The sequence below is a fragment of the Ambystoma mexicanum genome, chromosome 5p (genome assembly GCF_040938575.1).
Source record: "Ambystoma mexicanum isolate Mex_15411 chromosome 5p, UKY_AmexF1_1, whole genome shotgun sequence".
Classification (NCBI taxonomy): Eukaryota; Metazoa; Chordata; class Amphibia; order Caudata; family Ambystomatidae; genus Ambystoma; species Ambystoma mexicanum.
The window spans coordinates 1,174,648,336-1,174,675,277 of record NC_090930.1 but is presented as its reverse complement, the minus strand read 5'-3'; the positions used below and the strand labels follow the sequence as shown (position 1 = coordinate 1,174,675,277).

Genomic DNA, 26,942 nt, shown 5'->3' with positions numbered 1-26,942 from the left:
GTCAAGCATGGATTACTCTTCTAATAAAAGAAATCGCATCTTGATCGTAATGCTGCCTCTAATTATAGACCTTTTACAAGTGTTTCGTTTCTGCTAAAGATACTAGATTGTGAGCCATATTTGCCGTTACATGTGCATCTGGGGGAGCCGGATCTGCGTCGAGCCAGACGATCGGGGTTTAGAGAGAGCCATGGCACAGAATATGTACCTTTGAATATGAAAGCTAGTATGTCCAAAATGATGGACAATGGACAGGGTGCTCGTCTTGTGATTTTAGACGTATCAGATTCATTCAACCTTGTTGCTTTTAATACTCTTCAAGATAGAGTTCAGACTACCACTCTCTTTTCCCAAAGATCAGCTAACTGGGTTTTATCATTTTTATCGGGTAGGTCAGTAAGAGTCTTTCACAATTACCTTATGCCCCCACCCCCCGAAGAGCTTCTTTGTGGTGTACCACAGGGGTCTTGCATAGCTGCCTACTCTTTTTAATATTATTATCAAGCCTTTTTTTGAGCTTCTTGATGACCAGGACATCTTATATACAAACTTGATTCAATGTACTGGTGACTATTCCTTGAATTCTGCACAAGTAAAAGTTATTTTTGAATTGAGCCAAGGTTGTATGGCCCATAATTGTCTAGCCTTAAATGATGACAAGACTGAACTTTTGATTGTGTGTTCCCGGAAAAGGCTCTCTGGGCTCCTTGACCTATATACAAATGTTGCCACTGCCAACAGTTGCATCCCAGTCCCTATCAAGCTTAAAAGCTAAGGTGCTCTGTTGGACCAAGTAAACACAGTCATCTTTTCTTCAGGTTATTACCTGAAGTTGCTTTGCCATATTAAGCCCTTTATCACCAAGGAGAACTGTGCCAATGTTGCTTGTTCCATAATTGTTCCATAATTGGTGTGAACATTGATTATTGCAGCAGTCAATTGTTCCTACTAATAAGAAAACATAGCAATGCTCCCAAGTGTTGCAGAACAATGCAGTAAGAATAGTTTCACATCTCAAAAGAAGACCACATATTACATCTGCTCGTAAGGCTCTTCATTGGCTCTCTGTGAATAAGCGTCTCAACCTCAGGATTCACTCCATTACGCATACATGTATTTTTGGTAAAGGTCCATGTTACCTTAAAAGCAGGCTGCAGATGGAGCAATCTAGTTGCCTGCTAAATTCCAGTCAGGGTAAGATGTCCATGGTGCGCTGAGTGAAAAAAGAGAGCGCTGACAAATGTTCCTTTGATTTTCTTGCTCCGGCGCTTTGGAACAAGTTGCCTTGTATGTTAAGATTGGATTCTTTGCTCATTTCTTTTAAGAGAACTGTCAGGACATTCTGCCTCATTACGAGGTTGGAGAAGCCATGCTGTTTTTTACCGGTATGGCTACCCCCAAACTGAGGTCCGACGGCGGGTCCCGCAAAAGGGGAATTAAAGGGCCATTCTGACCTCGGCAGGTCTAGTAATCCCCCTTGCGCGCGAGCCGGAGACAGTACGTCCCCATTCCCATTTCAGCACCCATAGGGCTGAAATGGGAATGGGGAGGATGGTAGCAGCAGTACCGTTCATAGCAGTACCGTTGCTACCATCTAGTTCTGCTTGCGGGTGCCACTCTGCACGCGCGCAGAGTGGCACCCGCAAGCAGAACTCGTAATGTGGCGGTATGGTGACAAAGACGCTGGTAGCACTACCGGCGCTGTTGTTGCCTTACCGCCACAATCGTAATGAGGCCCATTATTTTTTACTTGAAGTGTTTTAGCATTGCCCTGTTCAACCTCTTTTATCCCGTTGATCATGTTTGCCTGGTTTTACTGTTATTATGTTTTATGAATGTTGTTATCGGATGGTTTTGCATTGCTTTTTTGTGTTTTATGACTTGTGTCCTACTGTTCTTATTCAATGTGTTTTCAGGGTTTATGCTGTTCTGTTTTTTTTCTCGTTTCTATGTGCGCCCATTTGCCCTTGGGTCCAAAGCACTTTATAAGTCCATAAACATAAACATAATCATAGACATATGTACCACCCTTTTCAGAGTATAGCCACTTTGCTAAAACATATCTTTATGTTTAATCTTCCTCTAAACCTCCCTGTTCTCCCTATTGTTTCCATTCCTTCTTCCTCCACGGTCACAGACGTGGGTACTCTCTTCCTACAAATTCCTGCTCCTCCCATTCTCTCCATACCTTACACTCTTTTATTGAAGCCCTTCTTCTTTCCTCTCTCTCTCTCTCGCTCTCTCCTCCAAATTACAGGTTTGCTCATTTTCCTATATCTAATCATTCCTTAATTTTGTACTGCGTTATTGTAAATTGTGCTCAGTGCTCTGGGAAAAGTGTTATATACATTGCAGCCAAAAAATAAAACAAAAAAACCCACTAAAATACTAATCTAAAAAGCAGGCACATCAAGGTTGTCTGAGGCTCCCAAACTGCCACTGCAGATGGGCTTTACTTTGATGGCAGAATCAACATCCCGTCAAGGACGAAGTATAATTCAGGCCTAAATTAACACCAAGGTGCATTCAAATCCTTTGCAAAGTTTGGGGTTGGAATGCTCATATAGTTGAGGCCTGTCTGCCATGAGTACATGTGTGACACGATACAATAGAGTAGTTCAATGTAGTCACTCTGAAAATAACTAGATGCAACAATCGGCCTGATTTACACAGCATTTTCCAATAGGATTGCTCATCGTAACATGTTTTTGTAAACAAGAGCCAGTGTGTCATGATATAGTGGCGATCCCACTCCCCTATTTTCCATCAGTTCTTTTTTTTTGATCTCTCTATACTCACCTTCATGATCTTTGACATGCAAAGGACAAAACAAGAACAAATGTGACGTATAAGCAATACAATGGCAGCGACATCATTTAAACATCACTCCAATCGTAGAATTGCCATAAAAAACACTTTTAACTCCCCTTCATAGTGTGCACATACTGAACGAAATGTGTGTGGAGAAGGTGCGGTTTCCTTTTTGTTGTTCAACGAGAATCCTGAAGGACAGAAATATGTTAGTTTCTTTTTTTGAAGCTGCCTTTCAGTTTTAAGAAACAAGTACGGTATGAATAAATAAAACGCCTGCACTCTACAAACACCTAAATTGATGCATTATTCAGAGACCATACCAAATTTTAATGTGCATCCTACAGAAGAAACAGAAGGCTGAATCGCCATTCATAGCAGTCAAATCATTAGAAGTGAACCTGTGTATTACAAAATAAATGGGCACAATATTAAATTACAAATTAAAAAGGAACGCTTTGTCATAAAAAGGAAACAAAGGTAGGTGCTTGTTGGTTGCACAACACATGAACTGTAAGATAGAAATCATCTTGCAGGAGGACCGCTGTTTGCCTACTTTGAAGGTTTATCACACATAAGCAATTTACATAATTCTTAAGTGAGTTTTGCATATACAGGAGTTGCAAAATTAAGTAAAACACGCTGAAATATAGAACACACAAAAAGATGTATTTATAAATGTCCGTACGTTGAACAGGGATCAGCCTTAGTCAGCACATGCCACCATATGGCAAGACGTGCACCGGACAGCAACAAGAAAAAGGGATTAAAAAAATATAACCAACGGGACAGTCGGAGAGCTAATTCTTTGATTTGAAATTAGTTGTATGCCATCCTGGTTTTTGCTTAGAAGTGCTGCCATTATTTCCGAAAGTAAGCTGATGTTTGGTTGAAATTAGCCTTTGGTTGGGATTTGCAAGTTCCATTTGATTATCTTGTGTTAGCCGTCGCTCACCACCATTGCTCGGCAACGCAATTTTTCCAGTTCAGTAAAGGAAAGAACACTACTCCACGCTGAAGTTGAAGGACGTGAATGACATGCAGGCCAATCCCTGAGGGATACACAATGTACGATGGATCTACTTGAAGAAAGAAAGCGAAACAGGTCCTGCTGTAACAAAGACATCCTAGAACGACACGCCAGTCTTCTCGAACGGAAAGATTGGTGAGTTTTGAAGGAAAACAGACATGGCCAGACCGTGTGGCTTCTCATTTTTTGTACTTCCAAAAGAGGGTGCTCCTTGTGAAGAGATTTAGAGTACATTGGGTGCAAGGTGGTGGTTGGAAGTTAGGGTCAACTTTGTTGTCCGCTCCATGGGTTTTACAGGCGATTTGCTCTTTGCTTTAAGAAGAGAAAGTGATATTGGAAAAAGTCAGCACTTTAGATTAAAGCAAAGCACCCTTCAAAAAGCCACACACAAGAAGCAGGACAGAAAGTCCATGGCTTGTAGCTATCCTCGCACCTGCGGAAGAAGTTATAAGATATTCGCTCATCTTGCAGATTTCCAAGGCTCCTTATACGGTTGATTTAAACACATACATTTATATATTTAATTAGCTGGCCAGCTTGGCTCTGGTGCCCATGATTTTCTTGGCATGCACTGCAAATGACAACACATACAAAGCATTTCAGTCCCACAAAGGGTGTTAAAGTGCTAGCTGTCTGATTAAATTAAAATCCAAATTCCTATCTTATCATACGGTATTCGTTTTTAAAAAAATGTATATTTTTTCCACAATTCCACCCATACCAACTATTTTGTAGAATACACTTGTTTTTCAATTATATTTGTTTATAATCTGCACTCCATATATTACAATAAGCTGATATGCATTATTTTATATCAAATTCAAAGAACATAGATTTGAAATATTGTGAGTTCATCATTGTCTTTCGGTGATAATATTAGTGATACTAAGTGGCTCCCCCATTACAAAAATGTGATGTGTTTTCTTTTATACTGACAATGGGAATACTCTTGTTGTTCATAAGTGTGCTTTTTGATACTCTCGAACCTTGATGCTGGTGGATAACCATAGCTGGATATGATGTTCGTGGCTACGTAGTTAGATCTTCCATAAACGACCAACAAGGTTTGGGAAACTTCACAAAATGCAGATATGACAGATTGAGATGCACTTGAAACATAGGGTCTGATTTACAAAAAAATGTTTTTATCAATGGTAAACCCCAATTGAAAAAGGATTGGGAAATCAGGCCCATGCTGCTTTTCGCCATATTCTTTAGTCACATCAACTAAAGACAACACACACACAAACACACAAAACCTACACACCTTTATATCAAGTGATGCAACTTTTAAAGGGAGTTGTTAATTTGGTTTCATAATTTTAATATGAAAATCACAATGAAAAAGCTGATTATTTAATGAGAATGATGCATATGAGCACACAATTTCACACTGATTGTAATGATTAGCACATCTGATCTGCTAGTGTTTCCAGGAACAATAAATAAATAATAAACTGCCAAGACTAATTACACATTTTTCCGATGTGGCCACACCTTCCAAGCAGTATTACACAGTTACAGGATCTGATTTACAAAGCTTTTTTCAATGGGATTTCGCCATTGTAAAAGGCTTTTGTAATTCAGGTCCAATATGTACCTAGGGGTGATATAGGTGTTGTTGAAACGATCCATGCTATGCACACGTTGAACTTAAAGCTCATCTTTGAACACTTGAATGTCAGCCACAGGCAATTCATGTAAAAATGTGCAGACAGTCAAATCTATAGGTGTAGTTGTAGATATGGGACATGCATTAGCAAAGAAGTGCTACGTTTGTCAGTTCGTGGTGATTTTCGATATGTTGTGACTGTTGGTCCTGATTACAACGTAATTCATTCTTTGGCTGTGTTGAATCATATACTAAGTTTATGAAATGTTCATATGAGGCCAAAATGCAATCTACAAGATCACTCACTATCAGTATAGCAACACTCTCTTAATTACTAACTCACTTAAAAAGGGATGTTTCATCCTACTTCATAAAACCATTTCGCTGTTGAAACAGGTTTACTAATCAGCAATGCATACATTAACTTACCAACCAGGAACGCTGCAATGTGTGCATTAGCTTGTATTCAGACATGTCTGCTCCCCCCAGCAATCAGGCATTCCTTGGTGAAGTGCAATAACAGGATCTTTTAGGCAATGGCGGCTGGTGATTTCATTCAGTGGAGGAGCATAACAACATCTCTCTAAAGATCATGAGCGACTGAGCATAGCAAGGAAGCCCCAGCCAAAGAAGGGCTGTGCATGTGGGTGTGTGTGTGTGGGAGAGGAGGGCTTCCCACAAAATATATTTTTCAGAGAATGGGTCAAAATGGTGCATTTTACAACATACTTTGGCTAAAGAATGATCAGGTAACTAGCTGTACAATTGAATATTGGCAATCATTTGTGAAGGGGAACACATGACAAACTCCAGTAGCTTCCAGATCGGTCACAGACCGTAAACAGATGGATGTTGCAACGCATTTTCATGCTGTCTCTGCCAAAAGAAAATCCTGAGTACTGTGCAGAAAATATGCCACTATTTCCACTGTAAGACACATTTTAACACTGCGTGGGTCCAAACGAAATCATGAGGCCAATCTCAATAACCTATGTTATGTTATTGGGTTATATATAGCACAACTGCTTCCATTTTCATCAGCCGCACCTTGAGGAGCATTCTATATATCTGGTTGATGTCGGTTATGGTGCCTTTAAGTTGTATGGCTCTGTGGGGTTGCCTCTGGATTAGTGTCTTTGATTTAAAGTGGGATCCTGGAGCGATCCATATCAATATATACCAACAATCACAATCAAAGCCATCATGTCATACACACTTCCTAAACCATCAGACTTTTCATAGTGGTTTATTAAACACATATTTTATTCATAAGCTAAACACACTGACATAAGTGATCTATACACCTTTCACAGACAATACTAAAATCATTCAACATACTTTCTGTGATAATGCTCTCATAAAATTTTGTATTCTACATTTTTTGACCCAACCATGGTACATCCTAATTATGTGCAATGTAGAGACAATCCTGCATTGTCAACAATGCAAACAAAGGGCAGGTCAAATACAAAACAGAGGACCAACAATTTTGGATTGAGCCTCGAAATTAAACAAGGTTTTCTCCCAGTGACATTTAGGGGGTAATTCATGGATTATTTGCGCCGAAAAAAATGGGATTTGTGAGCCATTCTGCCTGCAAATCCCTGTTTAACAAATGGGGATTTGCGGGCAGAATGGCGCACAAATCCCATTTTTTTCGGCGCAAATAATCCATGAATTACCCCCTTCGTCGCAAGTGCATCCTTCGTGTCCATGTGCATTCCCGGTAGTGCTTGGCATGCCCACCTTTCTCCGGATGGGGTTCACAGAGTCCCAGAATATGTCTTATCGATGTATTAGTAATGTTGGCTGGTTAAAAAAAAAAAAAACATTCTGGACAGCTGCATGTACAGAGGGGAACAGACATCTCAAAAATGGTCACAATCACAGACATGTTTACCCTTGATTAGGATTTATCACAAGCAATATGTGTTTCTAAAGGCCAGATGCAATATTCCAAAACAGACATACCACATCTTTCATTTCCTTTATTACTAGTCCTAAGATCAGTGACAATATCTACGTCATGCCTTTTCGTCAGGGGCGAAAGTCTCGTGTTGACATGGGGCATAGGCGGGGGTGGTGTTGGAGTTAAACATTACACAATTCATGCATGGGACTTTACAGTGTGTGTCATATAAATGAAACATCCGCTTGCTTTCCCATTAGTTCTACAACTGACACATAGATAATCATTGGTATTCCGCATGCGTATACATGACACACGATTTCATTCTCACAGGAAACACTGTGCATTAAACTGCCACCCGATGTTGAATTGTGTGGGTGATTTGAGGCATTATTATGTTTATTTTGAAGGGTATAATTTAAAGCATGTTGTTTTCTGGTTATAAACATTTCTGAATATTTAAAGTACCCTGCCTTGAGTGCAAACGATGTGTGAGCACAAGGCATTATGGCTAGCTTGCTATCCTCTTTGTATCCTTGTTCAACACAGATCGCCAGTGCGGTTACTGTGGTGCTCCTGATATACTGCATGTATTTCTCAAAAGTTTCTCTCTACTGCCATTTGGTGGTGCCGACTCACTTCTGTGTATTTTGAAGGGTACACCATCAAATGTTTGTGAGCATCCCATTTACACTGTTATCGCAAGCACACAGCGGCATACTTACAAAGCTAAAACAGCATATTGTATCAGCTTGTTAAGAGCGTAATATATACATCTATGAATGTGGTCATTTCACGTTGAAAGGGATGTTAGACCAACAACACCGCAGAGTTGTCTTTAGCCAACAGCTTTCATCACATGCAAGCAAAACAAAAAGAGGCCCCAAAACAGGGTGCAATGGGCTTGCAAATCACTCAGTGTCTGGACAATAAAAGAGTAATTAAATCAAACAAGAAATAAACAGTTGCACTTGAAGAGTTGATCAAAGTGGAAAGTGCCTGCAGTGCTTGCAAGCTTGCATTTGTGAGGACTGTTTTATGATTTTTTGGGAACTAAAAGTATGAGTATCACAACGGATGTTACCCTTTGACCTCTCTAATAAACTCTGTATCATCTGTAGTAAAGCAAATAACATGTATAAGCGGAGGCCTCCAAAACGTCTTAATACGGGTAATGTGCTCACACTCCAATGCAGAAAGGCACTTTGCTGGGAGTACCTTCGGGACACTAGGAGCCTGATTCATGGAATATTTGCCCAGTTCAAAGTGAATATACACTGCTAAAAAGTGACTTTGCACTGCCGACACAAATCCTGATTCATGGAACCGTGCAAAGTGTATTTTTGCAGTGCAAAGTCCGGGCAAAGTCAGCGCATAGTCATTTTTGCAGGTCAAAACGACTTTGCCCGGTCTTTGCACGGCAGAAATACACTTTGCACACATACAATATGGTGCCATTTGGCAATGATCTGGAGGTGAAATTCCAGTTGTGGCTGATGCTGAGCTCTGCGTGACTTGTCTGAAATGGCAACATTTTTCTTCTGTATTTCAGATGGAATGATTTTTCGTCACGTTATAAATATATATATATATACTTGTATATATATATATATACATATTGAATATGACTTATACAAATGATTACCACTAGAACCTTCAAAGCAACTCAGGAGATCTTTTCAAACACATGCATGTGAGCAACTGTTAGCAGTAGAATTCCATTTGAGGTCCTTCACATTACACAAATTGAACTAAAGCAATGTGGATCTTCCAACAACACCTTGGTGTAACCTAGATTCCGGCTACCTTGGGTATACTCCCATCTGAATAATGTACTGTGATAATTATTGCTATTGTTTACTTGTTGACTTCTTGCTACCAATATTTTGCTGTATGATCTGTACAGCCCTCTATTATGTCTCAGTTAGGTTTTCCCTATAAAAGCATATAACAATAATATTCATACTGATGAAATATATGCCATGCGGAGAACACTTTTTCAGGGAGTTACTGCAGCCATATTACTACTTTCTTGGCATCTCAGTAATGAAGCTTTAAAATGAGCTTACCTCTTGGTACAATGTCGTGAAACAAACAAATCAGGATTTTGCATGTCAATCCCCGCTGTGCATTATGTATTCCTGCCAATAGACCACTGAAAATAATATATCACCATTTTGGCATTCCCACATTTCACAGAATACAACTGAATACAATGTGATAATCATACATTAAGAGGGGGAGATAAGCTTTGCTCACATCCACTAATATGTTTGTGCAATCACTTTCATTCACCGCCATTTGTTCTTTAACACTTTTTAAATGCCTATTAATTTTATTTGTTTGCTACCTAATTACTTTCAACATATTTTATTTAATACAACGCAATACAGTAGAGTTAAGTAAAAAGGGAGAGCCAACAAAGTCTATCTTTTGTAATTATTTTCTCTGATTGTGAGAAATAAAGCAAGTAAACGAGAGAGGTTACTTAGATAACATAGCTGAATTCCAAAAGCAATGCTGTCTTCAAAACCTCACACTTTCTAAATATGACTTTTACCATAATACAGTAAAACGCATGTCATGTTGTGACCTGGACTACGCATATGAGAGTGCAGAGGTTGTTAAACATGGGTAGGACACTGGCATTGCTCTATCCATCCGAGAATACCATTTCCCTTCTTTCACAAAGCATTAATTTTGGATACATTAAGGGGCTAATTTCACAGATATGATTAAACTGAACAGGGGCAACTTCCATACAATTCAATTCTCCCCATTAAACATCATAATTTGGAAGAGAAAGTACAAAGGAAATCACCTTTGTTGTGCACTTTGCAGAAATTGTCAACACTACCTACCATGTATAACAGGCAGCATTTACAATGGATTTCTATGAAATATGCTTGCTTTTAGAAAAGTGCACACACTGGAGAGTTTCATAGAAATCCAATGGTTTTAGGTGAGGTCATTCTTTTCTGTGTCCCAAATCTGCCTGCCGACATTGTTTTTAAATCCCCAGAGCCTAAAAAAACGTGTATCGGATACACCTAAATGTACACGTCATAAGACTAGAAAAGGATCCCATGGGTGTCATTTCATAAAAAACTATCATCCAAAATATAAAAAGGGAATCCTTCCAAAGTCTTGCTTCATAACTGAACATGCACCAATATGATATGACATGCATTTATAAAGCCCCTATACACAAGTGTTTGAAGGCGCCTTCAAGTTGTATTCATGGTGTCTCATGCAGGATGTGGATGGGGATGATTTAATCTGCTACGCCATGTTACATGGCTCTACATCTTTTAATAATATGTTACATCACTGGCCTCTGAGCATTAAACCCAAATGGCCCCCATTTCTTTTCTACTTTTGCATCTGTTGTCGAACATCTGTCCATAGAGAAGTGAAGTGCTACATCCAATATGTTTATAGTCCTTCAAAAGATGCACCGCTAGCAACCTGGGATAATAACCAAACCGGCTACAAAACAATGGTCTAATGCTGATTGCTATTACAGAATATGTGCACCAGTGTAAATGCAAGCAGCAAAGATGCAAATATTGCCCAAATGAAACAATGAGACCCGATTTTAAAACATTTTTCATATGGGAAAATCCCATTGAACATTTTTGTCTTTCAATGAATTTGTCCACCAATGCAATTTTTGCTCTAGACCGAGGAATAGGAAGAAGTGCAGGCATGTATTGAAACAATATGATTGTTGCACTTCAGCAATGTTTGACCTAGTGTTTGTTGCAATCACACTGATGTAAAGTTTCTAATGAAGCTCTCCAAAAAATGTATGCTTCTACTCCCACTGGGAACACGTCCTGTTGTCTTTTTCCTCTTCTGTCACTTTATTATGATCTGACAGGACAGTTACCAGCTGTGCTAAATTGCTGGAATTAAAAATACACATATCAAGTGAATCGTAATGGAAAGTGTGTTTTCCTATGTTTAACTTGACTCAATTAAGAAGTGCATCCTTTGCATTTCACTCACAACATCAGCATCGTATTAAGTCTGTACGCTGGCAAGAAAATGCAGACATGCAGCAATCCGCACATATGTAATTCCGCTGGCCTTTAGATATGATACATACAGATACCTGCAACATGCGTTTTGTGCAGTCCACTCTTTAAAAGCACACCCATACATTTACCACAAATGGTACAATGTACTGTATCATCCCCAAAGTTTAGTATGATGAGTATCCATTTGCAGGCGAAAATGTAGCAAACTGAGTAATCGAAAGATCAGAAAACAGACCCAGAAAAAAACATACTTCCAGTTGTGACTCATTGTGGTAAAATTGTTCAATGAACAGTAGTGTGATTTGCCAGGAAACATACAATCTCAGCTTACAACGGAGGGTAGACCTCAACTGGCAAGAAATAGCACTGTCATCAAAGCAAGAAGATGTTGCTTGAGCACCCATCCTTTTTATACCAACAGCACCACTTTGAAAGAGAAAACAGGTCATATTTCCAATCCGTTTTTCCGTAAAGGAATATCAGACTTCAACACATGTATTATCAGGTTATTGTGGTGCTCAATGTATAGCCATGAAAATGATATACGGTGCAGTCCCCCCGTGATGGAAGTTGAGCTTGTAACGTATGTTGGGTTTGTTAAAATAAAAATAAGGTAAACAGCACCATCGTATTTGTCCACAATCGGTGAGTAGGTAGACAGAAGTTGTATTAGGTCTTAACATTTAAGGTGTGAATTATGTAAAACTACCTCCTCTGCTTAGTCCCACATTTACATGCTTTTTGTTTTGTGTTGTTTACTACAAATGCTATTTTTCCTGTCTGATTTTCATTTTATTTTAATAGAGAGAAGAGTCTTATGTTATTTCACCTATATTGAGTTTCTTAATGTCCTTTTCACTTATTAATCACTGTATAAATGTATGTATTCGGTATAGGCGCGTTACAAATGCCATATCATATCATCATATCATATCATATCATATCATTTTGCATATTGTGAACCTATGAGTATATCAACATTTAATTGGAAATAGAAAGGTGTAGCAGCCTTCTAGACTTAGATTGCTGAGCTGACTGTATCGTATCACTAGTATGTCATGTGGGGTAAATATAGCCCCAAGACCAATGACCTTCCCTGGCCATGTTGTGCCTTAAAGTGCAGAATTACTTTCTTGCAATTGGAAGGCACACTGGACTGGCAGAGAAAAGACCAGCAGTGTATTTCAACTGCAAACCAATGACAACGCTGGTTCATTTGATAAAATAGAGAGACCATGGAAATGAGTGCATTCTGCAGCTTGAAACAAGGAACATTTTTAATTTATTGCAGAAGAGACTTCAAAGGCACACTGTTGGCTGACAGACAAAAGTCAGCATTTCACTCGCAACTGCCAAACATCAAAATACTGTTTTCATAGAAAGAGAAATAAAAACACTAAATGGGTCCTTTTTCGAGTGACTAGGCCAAAGGCCAATAAATACTCCCCATTACATATGACTGATGCCTAAAGTGCAGTAGATAACAGAAGGGATAGCCCTGGTTATGTGGCAGGAAGTAGGGCTAGAGCAAAGTAGGGAACAAAAGGGGGGGCTCCAACCACATGTCAAATGTTTACACTCTAACCTAATTTGGAGTGTTTTACTGTGCTGTATCAGTGTATCATTTTCAATAAGTGCTTCAAAAGTAAGCTGACTATCCAAGTAATAGGGTTATTTTACTCTGGATTTAGGTTTCATACACATATCCTGAGACATGACTTTCGTGCTCACAAAATACTGCTTTTATTCAGCAGGTCCAGTCCTCTGACTGGATTTATATCTAAAATATTTATATTTCAACAAATGTACAGAACATGGATATTGTAGTGTTTTACACAGTACTAGACCACATCACAGCGTATAAATCAAGGGTGTGTTAGTACTGCTTTGTGAGGTAAATATTACATCATATTCACATTTTTGTAAAGAAATAAGCAAAAGAAAATGTAACAGTATTTACACATATAAAGGCAGTTTTCTGCAGCTTTAACAGTATTGTTATACACATATTCCCTTGTATTAATCCAAGGGGGGGATGTGCTCATGCACATGCACTTTGTCTTCAGAAAAAAGAAAAAGGAATTAATAAGGGACGTGGACTAGTCTAATATTTCTAGGTTAGCTGTAGAGCTGAAGTTGATTAAAGTAGCCAGCTCAGAAGTGGGATAAAAATATTTCCACAGAGTACCACAGAGTGGGATGCTATGCAGTATTGAGGGTACTCTAAAAAAGTTTTTCCTTTATCAGACTGTACTCGCAGCGGCCATCTCAACCCCCATCTCAACCCCCAGTAAGTTTGTAAATGTGAATATGATGTAATATTGACCTCACAAAGCAGTACTAACACACCCTTGATTTATACACTGTGATGTGGTCTAGTACTGTGTAAAACACTACAATATCCATGTTCTGTTCATTTGCTGAAATATTAATATTTTAGATATAAATCCAGTCAGAGGACTGGACCTGCTGAATAAAAGCAATCTTTTGTGAGCACGAAAGTTATGTCTCAGGATATGTGTATGAAACCTAAATCCAAAGTAAAATAACCCTATTACTTGGATACTCAGCTTACTTTTGAAGCACTTATTGAAAATGATAAACTGATACAGCACAGTAAAACACCCCAATTTAGGTTAGAGTGCAAACATTTGACATGTGGTTGGAGCCCCCCCTTTTGTTCCCTACTATGATGCCTAAAGTGCAGCTTTGCTAACAAAGAGAGCTGCCAGAGAAACACATACATGTTGCTGATTGGTTTGAAAGAATGTGTAGACAGAGGAAAATCTTTGGCCTGAACCATTCAATTGTATATTATAATGACATTGATGGCCTGATGCAATTACATAAAAAAAAGCCTTATGAAGAAATTGTAACATTTAAAAGTACACATTTTCTGTGAATAAAGAAAAGCTGTGCCCAGCCCCAAAATACATCAACCCACAAGATTCAAAGGCCAAGAACTTTTTCCCTTATCTGGAAGTGCTTTTTGAAGCAGTGGCAGAGACAGGAAATTCTCAGAGCTTGTGCCTAACCCAGGTTTATTTGGGGTGGGTGGGGGGATAACAGCACTGAATAAACAATGACCCAGCTAATAGATCTGAAGTCTGAACAATTCCCCAAACGCACGTCAATCTGTGGTCCCTCCATGGGCTGACTGACATTTGACATATAACAGGAGGCCACCACATGATGAGAGGAGGCTGAGCTATACTCTCTGCTCTCAAAGATAAGAAACAGATGGGCTTAACTCTGAGAGAAAGAAATGTTAAATGCTTGTTTGACATGCTTGGGTCAACAAAGCCCAGAGGCCAGGCATACACACAGATCTTGGGAACACAAATATGTCAGATAATTGAAAGGAAAAATATGCATGTCAATAGTTTTTATATAGAAGTGCAAGGAGGATTATACTTTGGCCATTATCTCAGGAACCATAAGGCACACAGAACACATTCAAACAGATTTGAGAAGAATATCGAATGCTCCATCGAATGACTCCTAAGAAATAGACCCTGAGAACTAAAGTTATAAGCTGAAATGTTATGATAGCTTCCCAGATAATGTCACAAAGCGGAGATTCAGGGAGATGACATCTCATTTAATTAGATATCTGTATATACTATTTTGTGTTGATAACTGTTATAATTTTTGAATAAATCTGTCATTTGAACCTGCAAACTTGTGCCAAAATGAGACACATTTTATTAGTTCCAGCATGGTCAGTTTCAGACATATATATATTATGTTGCTTATCTATACCTTTTTATTTTTAAATTCCACTTTTTACTTCCTTTGCTCATAACTGGAGTGGTCAAAATGCAGTTTCAAAGGGGTGGAGCTATAATTTACAGGGGTGGTGCCTAGTAAATAAGTAACCAATGATTTCAATGGGGGTGAACAATAGATGTTCACCCAGAATAGAGAATCAGCTGGCACATCCTTATTTAGATAATCTGGGGAGTGGTTGAAGATTTATTAAGAGACGCACAATGGGAAAGAGGGAAAGCTGTCTCATATGATCTGAGTGGGACTACTCAAAAATTGCTGGAGAACCAAGATTGCCTGGGAGGTGGAGGAAATCTCGGAAAGACAGAAGCTGAGACCTATACAAGGTGAGGAAAATCAAGGGGGATTGTTGCTGGAGGTATTCATGACTGAAACCGAAGACGCCATCTGACCAGCTCCCTGTCCTTTCCCTAACATATGATCCAGGAAGTAGTGTCCCTGAGCACAAAATCCAGATATATTTGTTGGAAGTAAACCTGTCCAACCAAACCAAGTGTTGTTGGGATCTGTTTGTTTTAATATTTTCCCATTATTGATTGGGTGGGCAGACCAAGTATATCCTTAGCATTTGTACTAAATAATAATTTAATCAACTCCCCTATAGCCAACTGACACACAGTAATTTTGTTACAATTCAAAATCAACAATGTTGCTTCCACTGTGGATAAGAATACAGTCTGTTTAAATCATTGGATACTCCTATTATTTTTCTCAATCCCAAAATTCCCTAACGGGATGGGTGCATACAAATGAAATTCCCAACTGCTCCCTATTCCCCAGACCCAGCCTTAAAGCAGAGGGATTTCCATTGTAAACTGAATATCTGTGTTGTGCTAGGCAGAAAGGTGTCTCCCAAAAGTTAAACCGAGTGAAGTCACTTATTTAAAAGGGGCGGCAAAGTGTCTTCCCAAAGAAAACCAGAGTGAATTTACTGGTTTAAAAAAATCATCTCTACAGAGAGTGAGAAAGTGACTCCTGATAGTTCTGTATATAAACAAAATTAATTTTGTTCTTAAAGGTTTTGTTATGCTATTAGAATACTGCTAGCATAGCCAAGTTTGGACAGACTAAAAGAAATAGTGCTGTACATGTCAAATTGTTTTTTGTCAATAGAACATTGTTGCATGTTATTTAAATTAAACTTCATGGAAAGTTTATTGCCAAGCGTATGATCTGGTCAGGTTTCAACGTGCTACATGTTATAAAGTTAACCCCATTTAAAGTAGATTGTGAAGTTAAATTGTTTCATCATGTCCAGGGTGCTGCACACGTCTTTACAATAAGAGTATTGTGTGAGTGACCCAGGTATCTGACGTATTCTATAGAGACTTATTTTTCTGTGTAACTAGGGTGGAAATAACCAAAGAAGGAAAACTGCACATGTCGTGGGGTTAAAGAGTGTGTGATCTGTTTTATCCTAAAACCAACTGGTGTTTCCAATTTGTGTAAAAAGTGAGTTGTCAGGAAAGATAAGTATTTGGGCCACAGAGTGAGGTGGGGCGTCTTGAGATTGTGTGCAAATATTAATTTCATATATTAATGAATACATATATATGCTTTCTACCCGCTGGCCGGGTACTTGGCTTACCTATTGCACAGGGGTGAGGGATGTTAGTTGTGTTATATGGTTCACAGACAGGGCTTGATTGAATTATCAACAGGTATATCGGTGTGGCGCTCTTGATTGGTGAGGGAAATAATTCCCTGCATTCATTGTTGCTACCTAAATATATCCAACACAGGCTCGAACCAGCCTGTATGGCAACAGGGCAGGGCCAAACCAAAAACACAGAATACAAGTGTGGGTAACTTGTTTGGGTAAAAGTGGGCCACTTTTTTTGGCCAGTTTGATAAGTTACTTCACCATGCAGAAAGTAGTTTTGACCAGTGTTACTGAATAAATATTCTTTAAAATGAACAATCTGTATCACATTGTATCCAAAACCTTTCCATTGGGTACTCCTCAAACAGTCGGTCACAAAAGGAATTAATTGACATTTTCAACTGTGGGCCACTTTTTTATTGGTGCCCGAGACAATTGTATGCCCCAGTCCAACCCTGAATGTATCCATGATGGTCTGCAAATAACACCTCTCTTCTCATATCCTCATTATATCATTCCTCTCACACTTTCCGAGCAGGAAGCAAGGAAGCCTACATACGTTGGAGCTTAGTAGAAAGAAACCCTGAGAATGAATTGGTTGTGTCTGTCATGTGTTTAAGATTGTGAAAGATGATGAGGAAGTTGAATGAGTGTTGGATTGTGGAAAAAGTAAAAGTTGGAGAAGGTGCTGGGTGCTTACGGAGGGCTGGAAAGTTGGGTTGAATCTGGAGTGGAACCAAGGAGAGGATTTGGAGGAGTGAGAGGAGAGATTTGAGATGGTGGAGGAGGGCGAGTTGTGGATATGGTTTATTGGGTGGAGAAGGTTCCGGTAATACTTTATTTGGCATGGGTTGGGCTTGGAATGGGGAGTTTGCAAAGGTGAAGGAGGTGAGTGGGGGTCAGTGGATGGCTAATGTGGAACTGGATAAATGAGCCAAGGAGAAACAGGGTATGAGTGTTTGGTTGGGTTGCAACTGGGTGGAGTGATGGTGAGGAGAAGTATGTGAGCAAAGAGTAGCATGCAAGGGAGGCACAGTGTTGAGGTGTTGTGGGAGACAGATGCATTGGGATTGCAGATAGAATCATGGACATAGCCAGAGCTGGTTTTGGTATTGGGGGTAAGAGGGGAATCATGGGGTTGAGAAGAGGAGGGCTGGGGAAGTCAAGAGATGAATAACAGTGCATTTTTTGGTTTCATGAATGTTGCATGGTATGCTGTGAAATAAAGGGAGACGTGTCAGAATGGCAAGGAAGTGGAGTAGAGGATGAGCAAGTCAGAGAGGAGAAGTTTAGGTGCTAGAGAACAGAACCAGGTCTAGGTGGATCAAAGAGTGTTTGGTGTGAAAGTGTGATGGTCGCAGGAGAAAACAGACCCCTGAAATTGTGAACAATTTTATTCTACTTTTCACATTGCCTGAATATGTTGGCATTTCTCATAAAAAATAGAATTGTAGTGCAGGGCAAACGTATTACTAAATGGATAATGTGAGCTATAATCAACCAATGCATCACATGTCTCTAAAGTTCCTAAGAGCATTCTTGATGTATAACAAAAACATCATGGGATAGAGAAAACATAATGGACTCTAATTTTATTATTTACGTATTCCCAAACATCAAAAAAAAACATAAGTAGGAAAGGGATTTGCAAAGCCAAATAAGCACTACACTATGCTTGAGCAATGATATATAAAATGTTAACATACTTTTGGTTTCAGCATTGGTACTGTAAACTATATTTTACTGTAATTCACAAAGTGGAGTCTGTCAAAATATCTTCTCATAAACTAACAGAATACAGCTACACATTATTCAGAACTGGCCAGTATGCTCTACCTGGTTTAGCTGTAGGTTCCAAATTAAAGAAAACCTCGAATCTGGTAGGACATATTTGAAACTGCTCTGTCTGCAAGCTAACAGATGTGGTGCATGCATTTGTATCTTTTAGATAAGACTGTCACACCACTGTTTTCCAGGCATGTCAGCCTTGAAAGTAATACTAACACTACTGTTGTTTTCCCTCACTTTCATTTATACCATCTCATGAAAAAAATCTGTGATTTCAAAAGTGTCATTCCATCTCAGCATCATATTTCCAGGTAGTCCAAAAAAGGGTATCTAACTTTAGTTTGCGTGTGAAACATATACATACATTTACCAAGACAAGGCTTTGACACTCTGCTCCAGCTCTGTTAGACTGGGTGATTTGCAGCTCGACCTCAGAGAACTGTGGGACTTTGGAGAGGAAGTGTTGGCAGCATTCACGTTTTTGCATGATTATTTAGTGAAGTCAATTGATATTGGAGTAGATCAGCAATGTTATTGAGAAGGAAGTGGATCTATACCCTAATCGAAAGAATGGCGAATTGGACTGAAGACCATTGCAATGTAGTACATTGGACAACATTAAATGTATGTACATCCTGAATATAAACCTGGCAAAATGGTGAGTTACCTTTTGTCCATAGTATATTACACAGTAACAGCAATGGTGTGTAGTTCCTATCATGTCTATCGTTTATCATATTACAGGGTGTGTCTTCAAATTTGCCACAAATGCCTATCTTTATTTCTTTGTTTATTATTTGTGTTATATAGTTGAAGCATGTAGCGAAAACTAATTTTGGACTCCTTGGAAGGTGGGTTGCGTGGACGAGTGAAAGATGAAACTGGGCACATAGCCTTAAACACAGACTAATAGGCCACAATCATGAGGGTTCTCAGCTCAAAGGCATAGTCTAGGACTTTAGACAGAAAATTGACTGATCAAAGGGTACTTTTTGATCTCACACCCCACTAATTCCAGCAGACGGTTGCCCTGGTCTCTTTTAAAAGTAATAGAGGTCAGGTTCTTGTTTCTTATGTTCTGTTTATCACTAATGATATATTCTTCTGTTCCATGTACAGCCTCAGATTATGGTATGCCTTTACCAATATATGAGATGTGGAAAACTTTATCCAATTCTGCAAGACAATTAAAACGTGGTTGTTTTGTTAGTATGCCGCCTGATGTACAGTACACTGTTTCTATTTTTCATCGACCTAGTGTCGGCTAGCTGTGATTTCATGCCGTGATGTAATCTGGTCTGTCTGTGGCGCATTATGAATCTAAAATTTTAATTTAATTCAAACAAGCATCTTTAATCAAATAAAGCACATAAATAGGTATGTCCCATTACATTTTTGTATTTTTTTTTATTTGAATTCATTGGTAAATTTACCATTTAACCAAAATAACATACACATTAATCACAATGCATATCATACAATATATTAAAACATAATTCATAAGTAAAACCTTACAAAACAAACATATTTCATTTCATAGTATTTCAAATTCTCAGCTATTTTTGTCCATCCAATTCATTCTTTCATTTTAAGATAATCGTGCTTAATCTTTCCTAAACATAATATGCTGCATTGTTTAGTTTTAAAGTGATTCTTGAGTACAGGGGTGACCAAAATGTATCCGTATACATACTCGTTATATCTGTAACCACATTACTATAGCCCTTGATGTATATACGTATTAAGATCAGGCAAGCTGTCAGTAGGTGGCACGCTGTTTTGATATGTGGTTTGCAGATACATCAAATATTTCCTCATGAGGAGTATTCATCCAGCCATCACACATTTCCCTTGGTGGGCGGCTGGGCGAACGTAATCCTCATGATAAAACTTTGGATCTTATTATTACATACACTGTAAATAAATGTAAAGGGTGTTCCCTTCAGGAATCCTTGGGTGGTATACATTCGATAAATGGACTTAGTAGACAGGCAGTCAATATTATGTATCCTATCCCATTCTGCAGCTTTATTCTTTCTAAAAACCTGATAGTCTCATTAAAATTCATAATGTCAATAAGCCATTTCTCAAATATCCCAGTGGGGTGTCTAAATGCAACATATTTTTCAATAGGACATCAAAAATGTTTGTTCTTCTCACTATGATCTCATATTTGAAGATGGAATATACACCAACAAATCTTACAGTAGCTAAGCATAGTAGTGAGTCCCAGTTCATTACAGGGGACTCAACTGGGGTACTCGGGTGAAGCCCAAACACATTCTGCCAAATTTTGCCTTCTAGCATCCTCAACCAATCATGTTCTTTGTCATGATATATATATCTAATTCAGAGAGAGTGCTAGGAACAATGCAAGCATCAAAGATGTTAAGACGGCCTTCTATTGAATAACCAACATTCTGGGATATAAATGACTTACTCACATATCATTATTTTGTGACTTTACTCTTAATATAATTGGCCATCAATTTACAATGAAAGGTGTAATAAATAGGCATACCAAGGTAGATGTAATGGGATAAGGTTTCAATTGGGGTCCCCTAGATTCTCCATGAGTACTTTCTAGTTCTTACATTCTTTATTCCATTAATAATCACATGAGCTTCATTTAGAAACTTGAACACTGATGTATCTTCCCCCATTCAGCACTGTAGTCCATTACAATATGAAAAGAGGAGCAAGTAACAATTAAGGTAAAAATAAGCCCATTCTTCTAAAATGAATTATTGTACTCTTATGTGTCAGTTTTGAAGGAGCATCACATTTTTTAGTGCTAGACAAAGTGTTCAGAAAAGCTCTTAACATTGCTGTGGGTTTTTGTAGCAGTAAAGAGGATAGACCATGGAGAGACTTTGCTAGGGGACGAAGCAGGCATGTAGCAAGGAGATAAACCACTGTAGAAAATGTTCTTCACATAAAACAATATTTATGTAGCTCAGTTTAATATGAAGGTGTGCATGAGGTGTCAAGCTCCTCAGATCAGCGTATCAGTTGCTTGTAATAAAATGATTAGTTTATAATAACAATTGTAGTGATTGCAGGCCAGTCTGGTGTCCAAATAAACATGCATGGCCATCAGATCAATTTAGCAGTCATTGTTTCTTCTGCAATGATTTTTAAAATTAAATTACTGTCAAAGGAGACAAAGTCAATTCACTCATGTTGAATACATTTAGTTTTTTGAGGTTATAAAAATGCTCTTGAATTTTGCCGCAAACAGAAATAAAACTGTATGACCTCAGTTAAAGACAGGGACTTCCTGTCAGGAGCCCCAAGGGAGTGTACTTTTGGGAAGCCACTCAAAGTGGTTGTTGGTGCAGGGATACATGGCAATGTCTTGCTACAATTGTCAGGGTTATGCAAGCATCCCTCAGTTGCAGTTGTGGTTCTTCAAACATTTTCAGAATGTGTATTTCTTTGAAAAAATCTTTCTAACAAATGTGTCAACTCAATTAACCTAAAAGAAACAACAGTTGGTCCTAGCATATTGAATGCATTGGAGAACAGCAGCATGTAAGGCCTTCCATTAAGGCCTTTTGACTGTGGCTTGCCAATCTTAACTTACCTCTCAACCAGTTGTCCTAGAATTCTAAACAGTTGTTTTACCTGCTTCTGAGGTTTGGACCACATACTTCTAGCAGATGGGTCGGGTCACAGCAGCAACATCACAGCAGTTGTGAGCACCATGTTTCTAGTGGTAGGATTAGGGAACTCCATGACCTACACTTTAGCAAGGTCGTTTTTACCTTGAGAATTAAACTGACATCTAGAAAGGTCAAGGTTTTCAACTCACGTATGGCAGTCTTATGGGAGAATTTGATTAGTTGATCGTATCAAGTTTAAAGCCTATAATGGCAACAAACTAAAGAATGCCAGCAAATACCCAACTTTGCAGAAGACAGGCAATCTTAAATGAAACTACAGTTGTCCCCATGAACTACAGGGTTCCGGATGGGAGACATGTCCTATATGCCTACATCTTAAAAACTGCCATGCAGAGGTATCCATCTCTGAACCATTGCTAGAGAGAGGTTTTACTACCTTCTTCAAAGTCAAGGAAACGTTAAAGTGCTCTGTGTTCCATGCTCCAATGACTGAGAGAAATGGCAGAGGTTGTTTTCGTATTTGAAATGCATTCTGCTGTTTAACTAAATAATGTATTTGCTTTCTGCATCCCCTTTCTCACCATCATTGGAATCATAACATCTGGCCTTCTTTAGCCAATCTAATGTACTACGGTAATTAAAGACAATGGCCCTCATTACAACACCGGCGCTAAACCATGGCGCTATTAGCACCATAGTTGCTGCCGGTATTGTAACAAATCCGCCATGGTGAAATGGGGAAGTACCACCCCATTCCAAGGTTGGCGGGGCGGTACTTCCCCATTTCACCATGGCCCTTCCCCATTCCCATTTTTGCCCCATAGGGCATAATGGAAATGGGGAAAGGTGGTAATTACGGTACCGCAAGTTGCGGTACCGTAATTATCGCCAGGGTCCCTTTGCAGGTCCCTGCAATAACGGCTGGTTCCAGCCGCCGTTATGGGAATTGGGCGCTAAGGGATTACCGGTACCATCCCTTCGCACCAGGGTCGTAATGACCCCCAATCTCTACTGATTACATGTGCCGCCACACCCCTAATATTATCCCATATGTCATGCTGATGAGTGTGCATTTTTGCTACATGTAAATGGAGATGTCATTTGTTAAAAGAATAAAAAAATACTCTGAAGAAACAGAAAGGAAAAAGGGAGTTTATCTGATAATGGGTTGTTTGAGGTTGGTAGTGCAAATCAATGAGGTATTTGAAGAACTGATTGTCCCCCCAATTAAAGAGAAAAAGGAAAATATGTACATTCATGAACATGCAATTTGGTGAGATATGTTTTGATGGATCAGAGCGGTTCATTTTACCTGCATTGTGCCAGTCCTTATCCAGTATACACAAGCATGCTTCGGTGTTTAATTCTGGCAAATGTATATTGCAACTTGTAACATGGAGCCATATCAAGAAAAGAGCAAGTACCTATCAGTGTGCTACAAAGCCTGAAATGTCCTTATTAATGGTAGCACAATTGATCCTCAGTATGTTTTCTAACACAGAGAAAAGCCTTGTACCAAATGTCTAATTTATTTGGCAAGATCTGAAATTTAGAAATATATATGTTTTAAGACAGAAACTCACAGTGTAAGCAATGTGATGTAATTCAATATGCTTGAGATAAATACTTTGTTAAAAAATAGGTCTCCCTTGGCCAAGAGGTGTACAAACTGTGGATTGCTCCTACCAGTCCCTTATTGTAATCTCACACAAGGAGGTACCAACCGCTATGGATTCATCGCTTGAGAACCCTGTATGTAATAACTCACTACTAAACATGGTTCTAAGTTTACAAAAGGAATACTCAACAAGAAACGATTTAGTGGCTATTTCTGGTTCACAAATACTGAAAAGTTTCCCATCACATCTATGGACATAGTAAAGTCCCCACAATTGACAAAAATCACTGCAAATGCATATGCCTCATCACGTAGATTCCAATCAAGATTTTCTGACAATGGGCCTCATTACGAGTCCGGCGGTAACCGTGGCGGTAAAAGGATGTGGACAATGGAAATACTGGTTCCGTCTATGACAGAGCCGGTGTTTCCATGTCCGCCTGCAGGCGGGTGGTGTTAAACCCGCCAGGTCAGACCTGGCGGGAGTGACACCTCACGTCTGCAGGTCTCATAATCAGCCGGTCCGGAAAGAACAGTGGCATCGGTTTTACCACCACCGTTCTTTCCAGACAGCAGGGTCATAATGAGGCCCAATGTGTCTTGAAACTGATAAGGGCTTTGAGATTGCCTCGACCATGGAACCTAAACCGGTCAATGGGAAACACTTCTGTGAAGACCCTAGGTGTCTACCTAAATTCCACGCAATCCATGTCCAGGCAGGTTAGTGCCATCACTTCCGCCTCAGCACACACCACTAAACTCATAAATGTAGTAAAACCATACCTATCCTAGCCCAACTGTCTTACTATAGCTAGAGCAACTATTGGTGCCAAACTGGACTATTGCAATGCCCTCCTAGCAGGTACCTCGAAAAAAATCTAGACAGACTTTAAATTACGCAAAATTATGCGCTCAGCGAAGCATTAAGCCTTCCCAAAAGGGAACACATCTCAAAGGCCAGACAGACAGCTCACTGGCTCCCTGTTAAAGAACGCATGAGTTTCAAGATCCTCACCCTCACACACAAATGCCTCACCTTCACAGCACCTTCATATCTTATGCATACCATATCCAAACCTGCTCACTCCAGACCTATCAGGACTCACTACACCAACCAAATACACACTCCCTACATCAACAGGTCTAAAGCGGGCAGACTAGGTTTCCCCTATATAACCGCCAAGCTATGGAACACCCTACCCACAGACATCAGATCAGAAATCTCTCTCCCCACCTTCCGCAAAAAAACTCAAAACCTTCCTCTTCATCTCACCCTCTGTATGTTCTGCTATATCCTCATGTCTGTGTATATGATTGCAATTGTTCACCACATCTGTAACTAAGTAAACTGTCTGTAACTAGTACAACAATGCCTCTGGGCTGGTGCGCAATTAATAAATGCAAATAAATACCTTTACATACTAATAATGAGACCACTAATAAAGGCACAAGAGCCATTGTCTCTGAAATTGATGATGGCGGATGACCAAACGAGTTCAAGTCCAATCAGGCAATTATTAGATCTTGGAATACAAGAGGATTTAACTCTTTTTTGGGTAATTCACAAGGCTTAAGCTACTTGTTAACATCTAGTATTTTTGTGTTACAAGAAACATGACTATTGTAACGATTTTACCTGGATGGGTTTCATATTTTTCAAACAATGTCACAAGACAATTTGAAAGGTTGACCTTTTGGGGCTTTATTATCAGTTACCTCTCATTTGGATGCCGTTGAATTTCTACCGTCACATCAATGTTCAATTGCAGTAAATTTTAAGTTCAAAGGAGAAAATAAAAAAATAAAAAATATTTTGCTTATTAATGTCTACAAACCCACGGGAAATCTGATGAAATCCTTAATGAAAATCAACCACATTGAACTACTTATAGAGAAATGGATAGAGGAATATACAAAGTGTCAATACTTGTCCTGGGTGATTTAAACTTTCAACGTCTGATATTATCAAATAAGAAGGAGGGTAATATAGACACATGTTTTGAAATAACTATGGCATTCAAGCAATTGGTTTCGATGAGGTTGAGGTGGTGATTGTAAAGAATGTTCGATTATCTTTTATTCATTGGTGGCAGCTACTCCATTTGATTAAAATTTATAAGGGTTGTTTATCTTATACTTGGTCCAATGGTATTCGGTATTCATGGATTGACTATGTGTTAACTAATGAAATGTGTTATGATTTGGTTAGACATTTGGCACCGATCCCTAATAACATGAGTGGCCATGCGGTAGTTGAGCTATTTTTTTATTGTGGTCAAGGTAAAAATGCGGAATACTTTGTGCTCCATTTTACATTTAACAACACTCAAAATAGAATAAAATGGTCAGAGAAAACATAAATAAGTTTGATGAACACATTAAGCACAATCTGATGGGTAACGGTTGTTTAAATTGCAGTAATTTGGAGAATTCAAAACATGCAAATACTTGTTATGAATATATGATAGATCACAAGAAAAAAACTACAGCTATCTATGAGACAAACAAAAACAAATGTGAAAGACCCACGGTCCCAGCAGATTACCATTGGTAAATTAAGGTTGCTATTTAAGAACTGGATTAGGCTGCACAAGGGATCCATTGCTTCAGTTCAGTGGCAAACTCGGTACAGAACTCTCAAGAACTCAGATTTGCACAAGCTGTGACATATCTATTATGAACATAACAATCTTAAATTGGACAAACGAGAAATTACTCTGTTCTCTAATGAAATATGGAAAAGTTATATCTTGCATATGTATTATAGAAACGATGTGCCTGATTTACCAAAATGACTTCCATGATTTACAGGACAAAGGGTCCTTCACTTTTACTGTGGAGGACATTGAAGATATATACGGAGCTAAATACCATCTAGGGCTCCATGCTGTGATGGATTGTCAACGCAGTATATAAGAAAAATCCCAAGTTTTGTCTCAACTCTTGTTTGTCGTCTTTAAGGAATTGTTGAAACTGGATTGCTTCCTAGGAGCTGGAAGTGCTCAATGTTAATCCCTATTTATTTGAAGGGTGTATGCAAATCTTCTTCAAATTACCGGCTTTTAGCTATGATTGATTCTAGAGCAAAAATATTTGCACAGTTGCTTTTAAGG

At 38.9% G+C, this 26,942-nt stretch overlaps 1 protein-coding gene across 5 annotated transcripts in view; it reads right to left on the bottom strand.

The window, feature by feature from the left end:
• Positions 1-3,105: 3,105 nt before the first annotated feature.
• VSTM2A (V-set and transmembrane domain containing 2A) overlaps positions 3,106-26,942 on the bottom strand; it is a 170,778-nt gene continuing 146,941 nt past the window's right edge. The window contains exons 5-6 of one of the 5 annotated variants that reach the window (XM_069613648.1): positions 9,432-9,517; positions 3,106-4,274 (exon numbers count right to left, since the gene is read on the bottom strand). In XM_069613648.1, coding sequence (XP_069469749.1) covers positions 9,477-9,517 — 41 coding nt within the window. In that variant the 3' untranslated portion in view covers positions 3,106-4,274; positions 9,432-9,476. Of the gene's footprint in view, positions 4,413-9,431; positions 9,518-26,942 lie in introns of all 5 variants that reach the window. The other 4 variants (XM_069613649.1, XM_069613647.1, XM_069613646.1 and 1 more) reach the window with 4 other exon arrangements.